Source organism: Hemiscyllium ocellatum, chromosome 12 (assembly GCF_020745735.1).
Source record: "Hemiscyllium ocellatum isolate sHemOce1 chromosome 12, sHemOce1.pat.X.cur, whole genome shotgun sequence".
Classification (NCBI taxonomy): domain Eukaryota; kingdom Metazoa; phylum Chordata; class Chondrichthyes; order Orectolobiformes; family Hemiscylliidae; genus Hemiscyllium; species Hemiscyllium ocellatum.
In genome coordinates, this window is record NC_083412.1 from 83,231,039 (window position 1) to 83,249,889 (window position 18,851).

Consider the following 18,851-nt stretch of genomic DNA (forward strand, 5'->3'; position numbering starts at 1 on the left):
GATCATATTCAGCTCTTTCCATGTAGAGTAGGAGGTAATTCAAAGGTTCTGGGCAATATTTATCCCTTCACTGATTTCACAAAGGCTGTTTATGCAGTCATTATCATAATGCTATTTTGAAAGAGTTGGCTGAGTGAATCCTGTATTGCCAATGACACTTCAAAAGTATTTAATTGACTGGAAAACATGTTGAGACTCAGTCATGAAGCGCGTAATGCAAGTGAAAGTTTGTATTTTCCTTTCCGTTATCACGTTGCTATTTGTGGGATCTTGCTGTGTCCAAATTGGCTGCCACCCTTCCAAACTACTTCATTAGCTCTAGAGTACTGTGCAGCACCGCGAAACACCTATAGAAAGTCAAGGATTAAAACAACGGTCAACGCTGACAATTTGAAACAGAATCAGAAATTGCTGGAGAAGCTCTGCTTTCTCTCCACAGTTGCTTGCTGAGTTCCTCCAGCAAATTCTGATTTTGTTGCTGAGAAAGTCAGGTCTTTCATTTTTTTTGGAGTTGGGGTGGGAGATGGGAGCAGGTGTTTGGTCCAGTCTGTACAATGTTGTTTGCAAAACTGAAAACAGAGAGATCGTGAATGTTATTTTTTTAAATTATAAGTTCAAACTTAATGATGGAGAAGGGGTTAAACGTTTTTTTTTAATCTATAGTCTTGATGGTAATATTTAACTTGTTTCCACGCCTTGCCAAACTGCCTGGACTTTCACATGAACTCTGCTTAGCGAAGTTCAAAACTTCAAATCTTACACCTTCAGGTCAGGAAGTTTCTGCAGGAGGTACTGTCCACAAAATTCCTCCTTATTCAATTTGATTCTCACGCTGGCCGTACGAGGAAAGGGGGATGGGGAGGGAGGAAGTCATTGCATTGTAGTCACATCTTTTTTTACTCCAATCCTTGAACAGGACGTAAACAAATCAAAATCGCCAGCTAACGTGCCAAACTCCAGCAACTCGTCATCAGAGGAGGTTAGTCTCTCAGAATGATTTATTAATAAACTTTCAGAGAGGGAAAAAAAAGATCGTTACATTCTGACTTTAGCATAAAAGTCTGAAAGGAAAGCTGAATTATATAATTTTTAAAAATCAGAAAGAATAAAATGTTGCAACATGCAAATAGTTTGAAAATACATTTTTCGGTGCAGATCAAAGGTTGTAGGAAATTAAACACATCAAAAACGAGTAAACAGGACTATCATCTTTTTGTTTAATTTTCTTTCAAATTTTGTTTTTAAAAGTTCATTGTAAGGTTAAAAAAAAAGTGGTTGGGTGAGGGAAAGGACGCGCGGGCTTTCTGCAGAAATGAATTGAAGAGAATTGCTTACCTTGAGAGAGAAGGGAATCAGAGGGTCATTGTGCCGGGGTTGCGGTGGAGGATAAGGCGGCGACAGGCTCGCTGTAAACCGGGACGATCCAACACCAGACACGGGGCAAGATTCTGGAGCTGAGGTGGGGGGGGAAGAAAACAAGTCAGTGCCTGGATGGTTCCTACCTGCCGAGAGAGGCATGGAGGGGTGAGGAAGGATAAGGAGCTTTTATTAAATGCACCCCCTCCTCTCCCAGTGATGTCACTGAACTATTAAGAAAATTTTTTGTCAACCCCCCCACCTCCCCCCGCCAAAAAGTTACTGCCACGGTTGGCTGAACTTTGGTGGAATCAAACACTTAACGACGCCCAGCCAGCCCCCGTTGCTCGCTATATCATTTAACACTTTTAACATTTCAATCTTCACCTTGAGCCTCCTGCATACTGCCACCCCCCTCCCTTCAGAAGCAGCAGAGTCAGAAAGTATGCGGAAAAGAGTTGTGGAAAACTGGCAGAATTGTTTTTAAGTGGGGGAGACACACGCGCACGCACACACACAGAGTTGATAAAAACAAAAAAAAACATGAATAAAATCAATGGAGGATTCTTTTCAATCATTTTAGCTCTTTTTAAAATTTTGACACAAGTTTATACTCCAGGAAGACGATGTGAATTTTTAGCAATAAGAATAAACTTATTTTACTGCTATGTTTTGACAGTTTTGGAACAGAGCTTGTGCCAAACAGGAAGATAGAGTCATAGAGATATACAGCACAGAAACAGACCCCTCGGTCCAACTTGTCCATGCCAATCAGATATCCTAAATAAATCTAGTCCCATTTGCCAGCATTTGGCCTATATCCCTCTAAATCTTTCCTATTCATATACCCATCTATTACCTTTTAAATGCTGTAACTGTACCAGCCTTCACCACTTCTTCTGGCACCTCATTCTACACACACACCACTCTCTGCATGAAAAAGTTGCCCCTTAGGTCCTTTTAAAATCTTAATAACACTATTTTTATCAGAATGTGATTGTGAATTTTGACAGGAATTTTGACATTATTGACACAGGCCGAAAGGTTGAAAATACTTTTTAGCTTTGGTAGTTTTTTTTCAACCCCTAATAATGATTTATTAGAAGCATTATTTAAAAAAATCTTTTTAAATCACAGCAACAACTTAGATAAGGAAGTTCACATTTGAACACCTCAAAAGAAAATACTCTTGACTTTAGGGTCATTGCAGGATTTTCAGTGAATATTATTCAACAGAATAAAGGGTTAAGTGTCTTAAATATCATTCCACATTTTCTTTTCAGAAAAAAAACCCACATCTTAAATCACGAGAATTCTGAAATATTCCATGCTGCTTTCAAAATTATTAAATTATAACATACCTCAATTTGAATGTTTTCCAATGCTTCAGGGAAATTGTAAACAACATTAAAACTTTTTTTAACTTGTAATTTACTTTTTTCTTGATAACTTACTCCTAATGATGGGTGATAAGCAATACTTATATATCTATATTTACCTTAACTTTGCAGTGCTGGGGAATGGACAATTTGTGCCACTTTAGGGGCTAATTCAGGTCTGGTGTATCCCAAACCAAACACAGCAGAAAGCTCCCAGTATTCTTGCCACATAAATGTCCCTGGTCTCTTAAATCAGCAGCTATTATGCAACCTCTGTTCAGTTTCCATTTCCTCCATCAGCATTCCTGCAGACTGGGAGACTTTGAGGCTGTCAGTAGTGTGTCCAGGATTGCAGTTCTTTCCTGCCGAAGCTTACCTTATGGATTGTTCCTGCTCCATTGTATTCTGCTAAGAAATCCTTCAGTCAGCAAGTACAGCTGTAGAAATCATAAAACTCAAATGACTGCCTTTGGGCTGTTTCCAGCCTGCGTCACCTTCACCTTTCCTTAGTTGTTTCAAAAGCAGAAAGTGCCGAATATACTCAGCAAGTATGGGTAGACGGAATAGGCACATTACTCTTTCAGTTTATGATAAAAGTCTGACACGTTAACTTGGTGTTTCTCTTTCCCTGCATAAACTGACCTAAAGAACATTCCCAGCATTTTCTACATTTCATTTACTTCCAGCGTTTCAAGTCTTTATAATCAGTATGGGGCATGGGGGTAGATGGAAAAGACATTTCCTCCAGTTTACCTGAAGCCATTTTGGTGACCTTTGTATCAGTTTATCTGCGGCTGACACCTTCAGTCATGTTTTTGCTAGCAGCTCTGCTAGCCACGACAACAATATCAGATTCGTGGTTTACAGAGCTGTGGTGGTTCCCGCCCTCCAGTATGGCTCTGAGACGTGGACTGTCTACAGACACCTCAAGGTGCTGGAGCAGGGCCACCAATGCTGCCTGTGGAATATCCTGTGAATGCGCTGGGAAGACAGATGCACCAACACCAGTGTCATTGATCGGGCCAACAGCCCCAGCATCAAGTGACTGACCATCATTGTTCGAATATGATGGGCTCAGCGTGTTGTCCAAATGACCGTCATGAGACTCCCCAAGCAGGTGCTCTACTCTCAGCTTCCAAAACAGAAGCAAGCCCCAGGCAGACAGATGAAGTGCTTCAGGGATGCCCTTGAGGCCTCACTGGGGAAGTGTGGCATTCCCACAGACACCTGGGGATCACTATCCCAAAATTGTTCAAAGTGGAAGAGGAGCATCCGGGAAGGTGTTGAACAGCTCGAGACTTGCCGTTGGAAAATATTCAAAACCATGTGAAAACAGTGAAAGGTGCCTGCTGCCAGACCAATGCCCCACCCACCCATTCCCATGACCACCACCCGCTCCAAGTGTACAGGCACCTACGGACTCAACCTGAGAGTGGAAGAGAGTCATCCTCATCTGCAAGGGACTACCAATGATGATACCAGCCATGACTCTAACTGCACTAGGCCCGGTTTACCTATCCCCCCCATGCTCATTGACCTATAATATCTTACAATGAAGCAACATCTCAATATTACATATTGCTGAAATACACTGTGTTGAAACTTTATGATGTGGAGGTGTCGGTGTTGGATTGGAGTGGACATAGTTAAAAATCTCACAACACCAGGTTATAGCCCAACAGGTTTGTTTGGAAGTACAAGCTTTCAGAGCGCTGCTCCTTCATCAGGTGACCATGGCTCCTGCCCCACTCATTACCTGATGAATTAGCAGCGCTCCGAAAGTTAATACTTCCAAATAAACTTGTTGGACTATGACCTCGTGTTGTGTGTTTTGTAACTTTGAAGCTTTATGTTTTAGAAAGATAATAAATAGGAGCAGGGAATGGCCATTCAGTCCTTTAAGCTTGTTCTGCCATTCAATATGCCCTGTTCCTGCTTTCACCCCATACCATTTGATATCTTTAGACCTAACTCTTGCACTCATCAATTTGCAAGAATATCAATTTTTAAAGGAAAGCCAAGGCATGAAAGAAGACTGCTGATTGATTTAAAGCTAATATCATGACATTAAAGTTCTCCTTATTATTTTGAAATCCCTCCATGGTTTGAGCCTCAGTCCTCCTCTCTCTCCTGCACCTACCACGGCAGGTGTTTTTACTGCCCCCCAACTCTGAGAGTTTTCCATGGTTGTGTAATTGTGGACTCTTGCCCATATCTACTTTTGATCACTCTGCCATTGTGGCTATGCCTTTAGTTCCCAACACCTCAAGCTCAAGTACCCTAGTCATGCTTCTCTGCCTGTCTAACCTGCATTCCTCCTTTCAGATACCTATCTTTGTGTCCAAGATTTTGGTCGACTGCTATAAATTTGTCTCAGGTATCATGGTGTCAGATTTTGTCTAATAATGCTCCTGTGAAGCAGCTTGGGGCATCTCATTAAATTGTCGATGTTGTTGTAGTCACATGATACACTAATTGCTGCAATATTGACTAATAATAGAAAATCCGTGTCTTTCAATTAGTTATGAATTAATCAGGCATGCATTAAGGAACTTTGAGAATCCTAGATGCGCTGTGCCCTGTTCCTTGAAAACATACCACATTTAACACATTGTCTCAAAATAACTCACATATGGGCTGCATTTAATGAAGTGTGTCATGGCAGAAAATATACCAACAAGGCCCACTTCATCATGGGAGATGGCTGACATCTGCCTGCCAGCAGCACAAAAACTCCCCGACTGAAACAGAGAGTCATAGAGATGTACAGCATGGAAACAGACCCTTCGGTCCAACCCGTCCATGCCAACCAGATATCCCAACCCAATCTAGTCCCACCTGCCAGCACCCGGCCCATATCTCTCCAAACCCTTCTTATTCATATACCCTTCCAAATGCCTCTTAAATGTTACAATTGTACCAGCTTCCACCACTTCCTCTGGCAGCTCATTCCATACCCTCTGTGTGAAACAATTTCCCCTTAGATCTCTTTTATATCTTTCCCCTCTCACCCTAAACCTATGCCCTCCAGTTCTGGACTGCTCAACCCCAGGGAAAAGACTTTGTCTATTTACCTTATCCATGCCCCTCACAATTTTGTAAACCTCTATAAGGTTAAACCTCTCAGCCTCTGATGCTCCAGGGATAACAGCCCCAGCCTGTTCGACGTCTCCCTATAGCTTAACTCCTCCCACCTGGCAACACCCTTGTAAATCTTTCCTGAACCCTTTCAAGTTTCACAACATCTTTCCGAAAGGAAGGAGACCAGAATTGCACGCAATATTCCAACAGTGGCCTAACCAATGTCCTAACAAAGCGTAGAAAGGACTGTGGGAGCAAGATGGTAAATGGGCTCAATTATGAACTAATTGACGGGTAAAAAATGAGGTCTGCAGATGCTGGAGATCACAGCTGAAAATGTGTTGCTGGTTAAAGCACAGCAGGTTAGGCAGCATCCAAGGAATAGGAAATTCGACGTTTCGGGCATAAGCCCTTCATCAGGAATGAGGAGAGTGTGCCAAGCAGGCTAAGATAAAAGGTAGGGAGGAGGGACTTGGGGGAGGGGCGATGGAGATGTGATAAGTGGAAGGAGGTCAAGGTGAGGGTGATAGGCCGGAATGGGGTGGGGGCGGAGAGGTCAGGAAGAAGATTGCAGGTTAGGAGGGCGGTGCTGAGTTGAGGGAACTGACTGAGGCCAAACGCCAGCTCGCGGACGCCTCCTCTTATCGCCCCCTTGACCACGACCCCACCTCCCACCACCAAACCATCATCTCCCAGACCATCCATAACCTCCTCACCTCAGGGGATCTCCCATCCACCGCCTCCAACCTCATAGTCCCACAACCCTGCACTGCCCGTTTCTCCCTCCTGCCCAAAATCCACAAACCTGACTGCCCCGGCCGACCCATTGTCTCAGCCTGCTCCTGCCCCACCGAACTCATCTCCGCATACCTCGACACGGTTCTGTCCCCTTTAGTCCAAGAACTCCCCACCTACGTTCGGGACACCACCCACTTCCTCCAGGATTTTCACTTCCCCGGTCCCCAACGCCTTATTTTCACGATGGACATCCAGTCCCTGTACACCTCCATCCCCCATCACGAAGGACTCAAAGCCCTCTGCTTCTTCCTTTCCCGCCGCACCAACCAGTACCCTTCCACTGACACCCTCCTTCGACTGACTGAACTGGTCCTCACCCTGAATAACTTCTCTTTTCAATCCTCCCACTTCCTCCAAACTAAAGGAGTTGCCATGGGCACCCGCAATGGCCCCAGCTATGCCTGTCTCTTCGTAGGATATGTGGAACAGTCCATCTTCCGCAACTACACTGGCACCACCCCCCACCTTTTCCTCCGCTACATCGATGACTGTATCGGCGCTGCCTCGTGCTCCCACGAGGAGGTTGAACAGTTCATCAACTTTATTAACACCTTCCATCCCAACCTCAAATTCACCTGGACTGTCTCAGACTCCTCCCTCCCCTTCCTAGACCTTTCCATCTCTATCTCGGGCGACCAATTCAACACAGACATCTACTATAAACCGACTGACTCCCACAGCTACCTGGACTACACCTCCTTCCACCCTGCCCCCTGTAAAAACTCCATCCCATATTCCCAATTCCTTCGTCTCCGCCGCATCTGCTCCCAGGACAGCCCAGATGGCCTCCTTCTTCAAGGACCGCAGATTCCCCCCAGACGTGATCGACGATGCCCTCCACTGCATCCCCTCCACTTCCCGCTCCTCCGCCCTTGAGCCCCGCTCCTCCAACCGCCACCAAGACAGAACCCCACTGGTTCTCACCTACCACCCCACCAACCTCCATATACAACGTATCATCCGCCGTCATTTCCGCCACCTCCAAACGGACCCCACCACCAGGGATATATTTCCCTCCCCTCCCCTATCAGCGTTCCGCAAAGACCACTCTCTTCGTGACTCCCTCGTCAGGTCCACACCCCCCACCAACCCAACCTCCACTCCCGCCACCTTCCCCTGCAACCGCAGGAAATGTAAAACTTGCGCCCACACCTCCTCCCTCACTTCCCTCCAAGGCCCCAAGGGATCCTTCCATATCCGCCACAAGTTCACCTGTACCTCCACACACATCATCTATTGCATCCGCTACACCCGATGTGGCCTCCTCTATATTGGGGAGACAGGCCGCTTACTTGCGGAACGCTTCAGAGAACACCTCTGGGACGCCCGGACCAACCAACCCAACCACCCCGTGGCTCAACACTTTAACTCTCCCTCCCACTCCACCGAGGACATGCAGGTCCTTGGACTCCTCCACCGGCAGAACATAACAACACGACGGCTGGAGGAGGAGCGCCTCATCTTCCGCCTGGGAACCCTCCAACCACAAGGAATGAACTCAGATTTCTCCAGTTTCCTCATTTCCCCTCCCCCCACCTTGTCTCAGGCGGTTCCCTCAACTCAGCACCGCCCTCCTAACCTGCAATCTTCTTCCTGACCTCCCCGCCCCCACCCCACTCCGGCCTATCACTCTCACCTTGACCTCCTTCCACCTATCACATCTCCATCGCCCCTCCCCCAAGTCCCTCCTCCCTACCTTTTATCTTAGCCTGCTGGACACACTCTCCTCATTCCTGATGAAGGGCTTATGCCCGAAACGTCGAATTTCCTATTCCTTGGATGCTGCCTAACCTGCTGTGCTTTAACCAGCAACACATTTTCAGCTATGAACTAATTGACACCTATTATCCATCAATCTCCTATTATTCATCAACCCACCTGTGGCTTTGGACTTAAGTGGAGGCTGCATAACCTTCCTGTGGCCTCAGGAGCCTGACCAGCAAACCTTGTTGGTGCTTTTTTTCTTTTTTTTCCCCACACTACCGCAGTTAGGCCGTAGTGCTCATTTTTTTCCCCAGCACCCATATTGTGTGTGTGTGCAGGTGTGAGACGCAGTGAAAGACACAAGGTGCACAAAACTTTCCTCAAATTTCCACCACCAGGAAGAAAGGAAACACCCGAGTGGCCAGTGACAAGCAGTGCCCTTCACATCAAAGGGCAATGCTGTGTGATCAAACAGTGAAGGGGAGGGCAGGGATCAAATCAAAATGGAGTTGGAGGGGGAAATAATACACTCCACTCCCTGTGGCGCCCACCGCTCCCTGAACAACTCCAGGGTGTCGGTTGACACCGCGTGCTCCTTTTCCAGAAACACCCGGGCTCTAACGTAATCACAGAAGAGGGGCAGGCAGTCGGCCCTAACGACCCCCTCGACGGTCCGCTGCCTGGACTTATTTATGGCCAAGTTGGCCAGGCCCAGGAGCAGACCATCTTGCTGGTGTTACCTGTGGTCTCCTAATTAATAGGTATATTGGTTGTTATCAAACACTGTGCCCCACTGAGGAACTTAGAACATAGAACATAGAAAAATACAGCGCAGTACAGGCCCTTCGGCCCTCGATGTTGCACCGATCCAAGCCCACCTAACCTACACTAGCCCACTTTCCTCCATATGCCTATCCAATGCCCGTTTAAATGCCCATAAAGAGGGAGAGTCCACCACTGTTACTGGCAGGGCATTCCATGAACTCACGACTTGCTGAGTAAAGAATCTACCCCTAACATCAGTCCTATACCTACCACCCCTTAATTTAAAGCTGTGCCCCCTCGTAATATCTGACTCCATATGTGGAAAAAGGTTCTCATGGTCAACCCTATCTAAACCCCTAATCATCTTGTACACCTCTATCAAGTCACCCCTAAACCTTCTTTTCTCCAATGAAAACAGCCCCAAGTGCCTCAGCCTTTCCTCATACAATGTTCCTACCATTCCAGGCAACATCCTGGTAAACCTCCTTTGCACCTGTTCCAGTGCCTCCACATCCTTCCTATAGTATGGTGACCAAAACTGCACACAATACTCCCGATGCGGCCGCACTAGACTCTTATACACAGCACAGGAGCTCCCTAATATTGTAAACGTGTGTCCATTTGGCCAGTGCACAATGTCCTCCACAAGCCACGTGTACTATTCTCAGAAAAGACAGTACATTAAAGGAATCCCAATTTAAAGGAAATATTCCACCTTGATAAACTCTGTTATGTTTGTTTAATGGGAGTCTTAGCTTCAAAGAAAATTTTAGACTTTAATGTACTGTCTTTTCTGAGAATAATACACTTGGCTTGTGGTGGACATTGTGCACTGGCCAAATGGACACACGTTTACAATATTAGAGAGCTCCTGTGCTGTAGCTGGTGTAAAGGAGAATGAACTACACTGTCTACTCATAAATATGAGCCATCACTGCATTCAAATGCCTCTTAAATGTTGCAAGTGTACCAGCCGCCAACACTTCCTCTGGCAGCTCATTCCATACCCGTACCACCCTCTGTGGCACGATACAGCCCAGGTTCAACAGCTTTCTACCGCTTTCTCTTGCTCTTCAGTCAATAAGAAAAACCAAGAGTGTGTCACCCAGAGTCAGGACTATTCAATCATCCACACTGACTTAGAAGGCTACAGTGAAGATATTAAACCTGTTGAGTTGGTTCCAGAATGTTCTCCCCTCCTCCATCCATTTTATCCCAGAATTTCAGTCTCTGTGAGAGGCCTAAGGAGCTCTACAATAGTGACCATTACTGTTGTAGTCAAGACAAAGTGACTATAGTCCCACAGGGGACACCCCAACATCTAAAACTTTTGAAAAATAACCACAGAGACCCAGTGACATTGCTCTCCAGAGGTACAGCCTATCTTTAGTGGCCCAGAAGTGTTGTCTGGCCACCGGTGACAGGAAATTTAATGGCATTGAATTCATGCTAATATTGTGTTCATTTGCATCTGTCTCAAGTGGAGTAATGTACCAGTTAAACTTCTGATCTTTCCACTGTTACGTTACTTTACAATGGTAAACGGAAACATTATGAATCATTACAAACCTGAAACAAAAATAGTGCAAATTAATGAATGAAAATACACAAGTTCAGAGAGAGCGTGTGTTTAGCTGGCTTAGTGGGATAGATTTGAACACTCTTGCTAAAGAGAGTAAGAGGTACGGGAAGGGAATTCAGGAGAAGGTGAAAATAAAATCAGATGGTGCGACAATGACCTCAGAGTTTGAAGTTCTAGGGCCTGTGATTTTGAAAATCTGCCTCTGCAGTAGAATCCTGTTTCACAGGAGCACTGATCAGATGCCATAGGGACAAAGATCGATGATACTCCAAATACTCTCTTCAGTCTTCATAATAACTGGAAAATTAGATGATCAAGTCATCAGAAATGATGACTTTCCTACCTGATTCTTTGATCCGAGTTCCCATTAATTTGAACAAAACTCTATATTAAAATGTCTCCAATTTTCATCTCGGCAACAGTATCACCTCAAATCTGGGTGGTAAAATTGGATGGAATCTTCCCAGCTCCTGAATAGAACAGTGAGTCAGTTTAGAAAATAGAGTGACTTTGGTTGAAATATAAAATTTGACGTTGAGAGGGAAATGTCCATTTCTCCAACCAAGCTTTAAACAGCGAGATGAGAATCTCGCTATTGAGCAACAATGGAAGATATAGAATGTAGAATAGATAGTGACATCTTGAAAAATGTCCATATTACAGAGGAGGAAGTGCTGGATGTCTTGGAACGCATAAAGGTGGATAAATCCCCAGGACCTGATCAGGTGTACCCTAGAACTCTGTGGGAAGCTAGAGAAGTGATTGCTGGACCTTTTGTTGAGATATTTGTATCAATAGTCACAGGTGAGGTGCTGCAAGACTGGAGGCTGGCTAACATGGTGCCACTGTTTAAGACGGATGGTAAGGACAAGAACTATAGACCAGTGAGCCTGACGTCAGTGGTGGGCAAGTTGTTGGAGGGAATCCTGAGGGACAGGATGTACATGTATTTGGAAAGGCAAGGACTGATTAGGGATAGTCAACATGGCTTTGTGCGGGGAAAATCATGTCTCACAAACTTGATTGTGTTTTTTGAAGAAGTAACAAAGGGGATTGATGAGGGCAGAGGAGTAGATGTGATCTATATGGACTTCAGTAAGGCATTCGACAAGGTTCTGATGGGAGACTGATTCGCAAGGTTAGATCTCATGGAAAACAGGAAGAACTAGCTATTTGGATACAGAACAGGAGGGTGATAGTGAAGGGTTGTTTTTCAGACTGGAGGCCTGTGACCAGTGGAGTGCCACAAAGATTGGTGTTGGGTCCTCTACTTTTTATCATTTACATAAATAATTTGGATGCGAGCATAAGAGATACAGTTAGTAAGTTTGCAGATGACACCAAAATTAGAGGTGTAGTGGACAGCAAGGAGGGTTTCCTCGGATTACAACAGGATCTTGACCAGATGGACCAATGGGCTAAGAAGTGGCAGATGGAGTTTAATTCAGATAAATGCTAGGTGCTGCATTTTGGGAAAGCAAATCTTAGCAGGACTTATACACTTAATGGTAAGGTCCTAGGGAGTGTTGCTGAACAAAGAGACCTTGGAGTACAGGTTCATAGCTCCTTGAAAGTGGAGTCACAGGTAGATAGGATAGTGAAGAAGGCATTTGGTATGCTTTCCTTTATTGATCAGTGTATTGAGTACAGGACATTGGTTAGGCCACTGTTGAAATATTGCGTGCAATTCTGGTCTCCTTCCTATCGGAAAGATGTTGTGAAATTTGAAGGTGTTCAAAAAAGATTTACAAGGATGTTACCAGGGTTGGAGGATCTGAGCTACAGGGAGAGGCTGAACAGGCTGGGGCTGTTTTCCCTGGAGCGTTGGAGGCTGAGGGGTGACCTCATAGGGGTTTACAAAATTATGAGGGGTATGGATAGGGTAAATAAACAAAGTCTTTTCCCTGGGGTCGGGGAGTCTAGAACTAGAGTGGCACAGTGGCACAGTGGTTAGCACTGCTGCCTCACAGCGCCAGAGACCCGGGTTCAATTCCCACCTCAGGCTACTGACTGTGTGGAGTTTGCACATTCACCCTGTGTCTGCGTGGGTTTTCTCCGGTCCAAAAATGTGCAGGTTAGGTGAATTGGAAATACTAAATTGCCCATAGTGTTAGGTGAAGGGGTAAATGTAGGGGAATGGGTCTGGGTGGGTTGCGCTTCGGCGGGTCGGTATGGACGTGTTGGGTCAAAGGGCCTGTTTCCACATTGTAAGTAATCTAATCTAATATAGAGAGCACAGGTTTAGGGTGCAAGGGGAAAGATATAAAAGAGATCTAAGGGGAAATTGTTTCACACAGAGGCTGGTATGTGTATGGAATGTGCTGCCAGAGGAAGTGTTGAAGGCTGGTACAATTGCAACATTTAAGAGGCATTGGGATGGATAGATGAATAGGAAGGGTTTGGAGGGATGTGGGCCGGTGCTGACAGGTGGGACTAGATCAGGTTGGGATATCTGGTCGGCATAGACGGGTTGGACCGAAGGGTCTGTTTCCATGCTGTACATCTCTATGACTCTAAGAGGCCTACTTGTATGCATCAACAAACCATTATTGCCTAATCTCATCTCATTGATATGCAGTTTCTCATTCTCCCACTCAGCAGATAGAAACTAACTGTCACAATTCCTGACATGTAAGTCAGGGCAGGTACTTGGTATTCTGCTGTGGGCCTCCATCTTGGTCAACATCCCCAACAGCTCAGGGCACACCCCATGGGTAATGACTAGCTGCATACCCCCGAACGGATTTGGCTTCAGAATTTTACCTGCCTCACTGCATCTCCAACTCACTTACAATACAGTTGTGTGCTGCAATACTGCAGACTGGCACCTCTCATTGCAATGTTGCTGTCAGCACACAACAAACATGGACAGGCACCCAGTTCATGGATTCAACCAGTAAACATCTAAGGGATTGTCTCTTGGCCTGTTTGCATTCTCTCACTTTGCACTTACTTGGATGCCTGTAGCCTCTCTGCCTTGCTTTGCATTTTTGCCTTCAGCCAAAGCTCAAAAGCTCACAGTACTTCTGCCTTACCCTGATATTTAGCACAGACACAAGGCCAAGCAGGTTGCCATGATTGCCAGCAGTGGTCAGTCAATGGGGTTACTAAGTAGCATGTGTTATGTCAATTCCACACTGGCACCATGTTTCAGCAAAGTGCGAGGCAAACACACTGCATGTACTTCAACCAAAAGGCCATGTCTCAAAGTCTCCAGGTGTAGCCCTCAGTCAGGACAAGGGAGATAGCCCTCAGCCAGGAGGCCCCGACCCTGTAAGTCAAATGCAGCATCCAGGGCTTGAACCTGATTAGTCAATTGCTTGGCGAATTTAGGGTCAAGGACTCCACACCCGTACAGCTTGGAGCATGAGTCACATTCAGTCCTGAAGATCAGGTGCAGCAAGTCCAGAAAATTGTAGTAAGTCAGTCAGGGAGCAACAACGGGTCTGGTCAGTCATCAGTCAGCATTGTTCATCCAGATTGGTCAAGGAGCTGGACCACAGTCCGCCCTGGAATTCTGCTCAATAAAACACATGGGAGGTCATGAGGTGCCACTTGTACAATGTGAAATTGGGGATGTCAGTTGTAGAGATTGGAGGCAACTTGCTGAGATACAGAGGGGGCCATAATTGTGAAGGGCAGAAACTCAATATATATTGGGTGGCGTCAATGGTGCTTTGGAGGGCATGGATTACCATGGGAGGGAGCTCAACGAAGATCCCAACCACCTTGGCTTCAACAAGAGGACAGAGCGACATAATGGTTAGCATGGCCGGTCTGTAGGCTGCACTGGGCAATGGGTGAAGAGTAGCAGTCCTTTAGAAACATCGGCTTCTAAGATGGGATGACATTAAGAATTGGTAACCTTTGTTGATTGGTTCTTAAATAACAGAACATTTACAAATGTGCACTGGCATTTGTGCCCTGAGAAGCATTTATCTTTACTTCCTCTCCCTGTAGGAGTACAATGAAGAGCAGCGCTGGGTTAACATGCTTGACCTGTTGAGATTAGAGTGGTTCTGGAAAAACACAGCGGGTCAGGCAGCATCCGAGGAGCAGGAAAATCGATGTTTCTGGCAGAAGCCCTTCATCTAGAGTCCTTCATCAGCCCTGATGAAGGGTTCCTGCCCAAAACATCGATTTTCCTGCTCCTCAGATGCTGTCTGCCCTGCTGTGATTTTCCAGCATCGCTCTAATCTTGGACTCTAATCTCCAGCATCTGTAGTCCACACGTTCGCTATGCTTGATCTGCTGTATGCCTGGGCTTTAGTGCCAGTATCAGGAATCCTGGGGTACTTTCACCTTTGACAAGAAGGAAGATAGGATGAGCGAGGAACCATAACGAGGTCAATTTTGGAAATTAGCATGAGAAACTTCACAAGGACTCACAGAGGGAAACCCTGCATGAGACTCACCAGAATTGACAATTTTAGATGCAGTTAAATATTGCTCATACCATGATATTAAAGAAGAACAGGAAGGTTTCACACCAGTATCTTTTTCATATTTATACTTCAACTAACATCTTTAAAAATGTACATCGGAGAGAAAATGAGATCTGCAGATGCTGGAGATCAGAGCTGAAAATGTGTTGCTGGAAAAGCGCAGCAGGTCAGGCAGCATCCAAGGAACAGGAAATTCGACGTTTCGGGCTTATGCCGAAATGTCGAATCTCCTGTTCCTCAAATGTACATTGGAGTCATTATCTAAGTTGTTGTCTAAGAGACCTTTTTTTCATTATCACAGTGACTGCATGTAAAAAAATGTCATTAGCTGAAAAGGACTCTGGCATTGTCATAAAAGTGTGAAAGCACAAAATAAATATACATCTTTCTTTTTCTTATTGCATTGCAAATAATAGCCACCAAGTCCCCAACAGACACATAGCTGAGTTGAAAATGTTTGTTAGCCAATTGTTGTCATGGTATATTTTATGCTGATCTATACTGGGGTTGTTTTCATGCACAGAAGGCTTGAGAATTGGCTGAATAGCCCTTAAACATGTTTTATACCCAGTTTTTATGCCTGTGATTTTCCATCCCAATTATGTGTTGCAGTGTTTGCATACGTTACATGCCAGAGTCTCTTTATAGATCCAGAAAGAAATAGTTAAGTGATTGTCTAAGTCTTTTTCTGGGGATTGTCCTTTCTGCTTTGAAATTTAATTGAAAACCAAAGCAAGGGAAATTCTCCAAAAGCTCAGTTGTCGTGAAATTGGTTAACATATTTATCCATTTCTCTTAAATGTTATTATTGAATTTTCTCTTTCAGGTGATTGCATTCCTGATCAGAACAACTACTGTGCAGTTGTGTTTCGCTCATGTCACACTTTACCTGCCACGTTTGACCTGTGTACTCTGGCTTCCTTGCCTTTTGTCATGAGAACCAGAGTTGAAAAGTGTGAGGCTGGAAAAGCACAGCAGGTCAGGCAGCATCCAAGGAGCAGGAGAATTGGCGTTGCAGGCCTAAGCCCTTCATCAGGAATGTGGGTGGGGTGTGTAGAGAGATAAATACGAGGGTGGGGATGGGACTGGGGGGGAGGTAGCTGGGAAGGCAAGAGGTAGATGCAGGTGGGGGTAATGGTGATAGGTTGGAGGACAGGGTGGAGTGGATAGGTGGGAAGGAAGATGGACAGATAGGACATGTCAAGAGGGCAGTGCCGAGTTGGGGGTTTGGATCTGGAATGAGGTGAGGTAAGGGGAAATGAGGAAACTAGTGAAATTGACGTTGGTGCTAGGTGGTTGGAGGGTCCCAAGTGGAAGATGAGGCGTTCTTCCTTCAGGTATCGGGTGACATGCATTTGGCGGTGGAGGAAGACCAGGACTTGCATGTCCTTGGGGGAGTGACGGGGGAGTTGAAATGGTCGGCCACAGGGCAGTGGGGTTGATTGGTGCAGGCGTCCCAGAGAGGTTCCTGAAATGTCCCACGAGTTGGTGTCCTGTCGCCTCAATGTAGACGAGACCACATTGAGAGCAACGGACACAGTAGATGAAGGGTTTGGATGTTTCAGGAAAATCTCTGCCGGATGTGGAAGGACCCTTTGGTGCCCTGGACAGAGGTTGGGGAGGTGGGGGGGGGGGGTGGGGGGGGGAGGTGTGGGTGCAGGTTTTCCACCTCTTGTGGTGACAAGGGAAAGTGCTGGGAGTGGAGTGTGGGTTGGTGGGGAGCGTGACCTAATGAGGCCAGTTTATTCTTCCTTACTGCAGGTTTTGGACATCTCCATTGAAGCTCCTCTTAACATTCCATGCTCTTAAGAGAACAATGCTAATTTCTCACAGATCTGGGGCATTGAGTATAAGGAGAGACAAATTATGCTGCAGCTTTACAGAGCTGTCGATAGGACACACTTGGAATATTGCATACAGTTCTGGTCACCACACTACCAGAAAGATGTGGATGCTTTGGAGAGGGTACAGAAAATGTTTACCAGCATGTTGCGTTGTATGGGGAATTTTAGCTCTGAAGAAAGGTTGGATAGACTGGGCATGTTTTCATTGGAATGCAAGAGGTTGAGGAGCAACCTGATACAAGTTTATAAGATTGTGAATAGTATAGATAGAGTGGAAAGTATGAGGCTTTTTCCTAGGGTGCAGGGGTCAATTACTAGGGGACACAGGTACAAAGTGTGAGGGGGAAAGTTTAAGAGAGATGTGAGAGCCATGTTTTTCACAGAAAGGGTGGTGAGGGCCTGGAATGCGCTGACAGAGGACGTGGTAGAAACAGACACAATAGTAGATTTCAAGACCCTTTTGGATCATTGGAATCTCTTTTGGGGTAGAAAAGACCTGTACAGTTGCACCTAAATTGGAAGGGGACTAATATACTGGCAGGGAAATTTGCCTTTCTCAAAATTAGAACTTCAACTTTTAGATCTGGTCTATCCTTTTCCATCACTGTTTTAAAACAAACAGAATTATGCTCGCTGGCTCCAAAGTGCTCCCCCACTGACATCTCAGTCACCTGCCCTGTCTTATTTGCCAAGAGTAGGTCACATTTTGCACCTTCTGTAGTAGGTACATCCACATACTGAATCAGAAAATTGTCTTGTACACACTTAAGAAAATCCTCTCCATCTAAACCTTTAACACTATGGCAGTCCCAGTCGATGTTTGGAAAGTTAAAACCCCGACCATAACAACCCTATTATTCTCACAGATAGCTGAGATCTCCTTACAAGTTTGTTTCTCAATTTCTCTCTGACTATTAGGGGGTCTATAATACAATCCTAATAAGGTGATCATCTCTTTCTCATTTCTCCGTTCCACCCAAATAACTTCCCTGGATATATTTCCGGGAATATCCTCCCTCAGCACAGCTGTAATGCTATCCCTTATCAAAAATGCCACTCCCCCTCCTCTCTTGCCTGCCTTCCTATCCTTCCTGTAGCAATTGTATCCTGGAACATTAAGCTGCCAGTCCTGCCCATCCCTGAGCCATGTTTCCGGAATTGCTGTGATATCCCAGTCCCATGTTCCTGCTGTGGGGTTAACAGGAATGTGTTCACTCAGCATGTGGAATCTAACAGAAATCTCCATCCCACACAGCTCTGCAGGCTCCATTACCACATTGGAACCAACGACATTGGAAGGAAAAAGGTTGAGACTCTGAAGGGAGATTATAGAGAGTTAGGCAGAAATTTAAAAAGGAGCTCCTCAAGGGTAGTAACTTTGTACCTGTGTCCTCTAATAATTGACCCCTGCACCCTGCGAAAAATCCTCATACTTTCCACTCTATCTATACTACTCACAAGCTTATAAACTTGTATCAGGTTGCCCCTCAACCTCTTGCATTCCAATGAAAACATGCCCAGTCTATCCAATCTTTCTTCAGAGCTAAAACTCCCCATACAACGCAACATGCTGGTAAACATTTTCTGTGGTGGTGGGCAAGTTGTTGGAGGGAATCCTGAGGGACAGGATGTACATGTGTTTGGAAAGGCAAGGACTGATTCGGGATAGTCAGCATGGCTTTGTGTGTGGGAAATCATGTCTCACAAACTTGATTGAGTTATTTGAAGAAGTAACAAAGATGATTGATGAAGGCAGAGTAGTAGAAATGATCTATATGGCCTTCAGTAAGGCGTTCGACAAGGTTCCCCATGGGAGACTGATTAGCAAGGTTAGATCTCATGGAATATAGAGAGAGCTAGCCATTTAGATACAGAACTGGCTCAAAGGTAGAAGACA

General features: G+C 45.4%; 1 protein-coding gene across 11 annotated transcripts in view; it reads right to left on the reverse strand.

Annotated features, from left to right (window-relative positions):
• The window catches only part of kcnj15 (potassium inwardly rectifying channel subfamily J member 15), a 176,022-nt gene that overhangs the window by 39,974 nt on the left and 117,197 nt on the right, over positions 1 to 18,851 (reverse strand). For 5 of the 11 annotated variants that reach the window (XM_060833798.1, XM_060833804.1, XM_060833803.1 and 2 more), the window contains exon 2: positions 1,336 to 1,454. In XM_060833798.1, coding sequence (XP_060689781.1) covers positions 1,336 to 1,454 — 119 coding nt within the window. Of the gene's footprint in view, positions 1 to 1,335; positions 1,598 to 1,743; positions 1,800 to 2,854; positions 2,970 to 3,111; positions 3,171 to 3,488; positions 3,539 to 18,851 lie in introns of those variants that run through there. The other 6 variants (XM_060833805.1, XM_060833801.1, XM_060833800.1 and 3 more) reach the window with 5 other exon arrangements.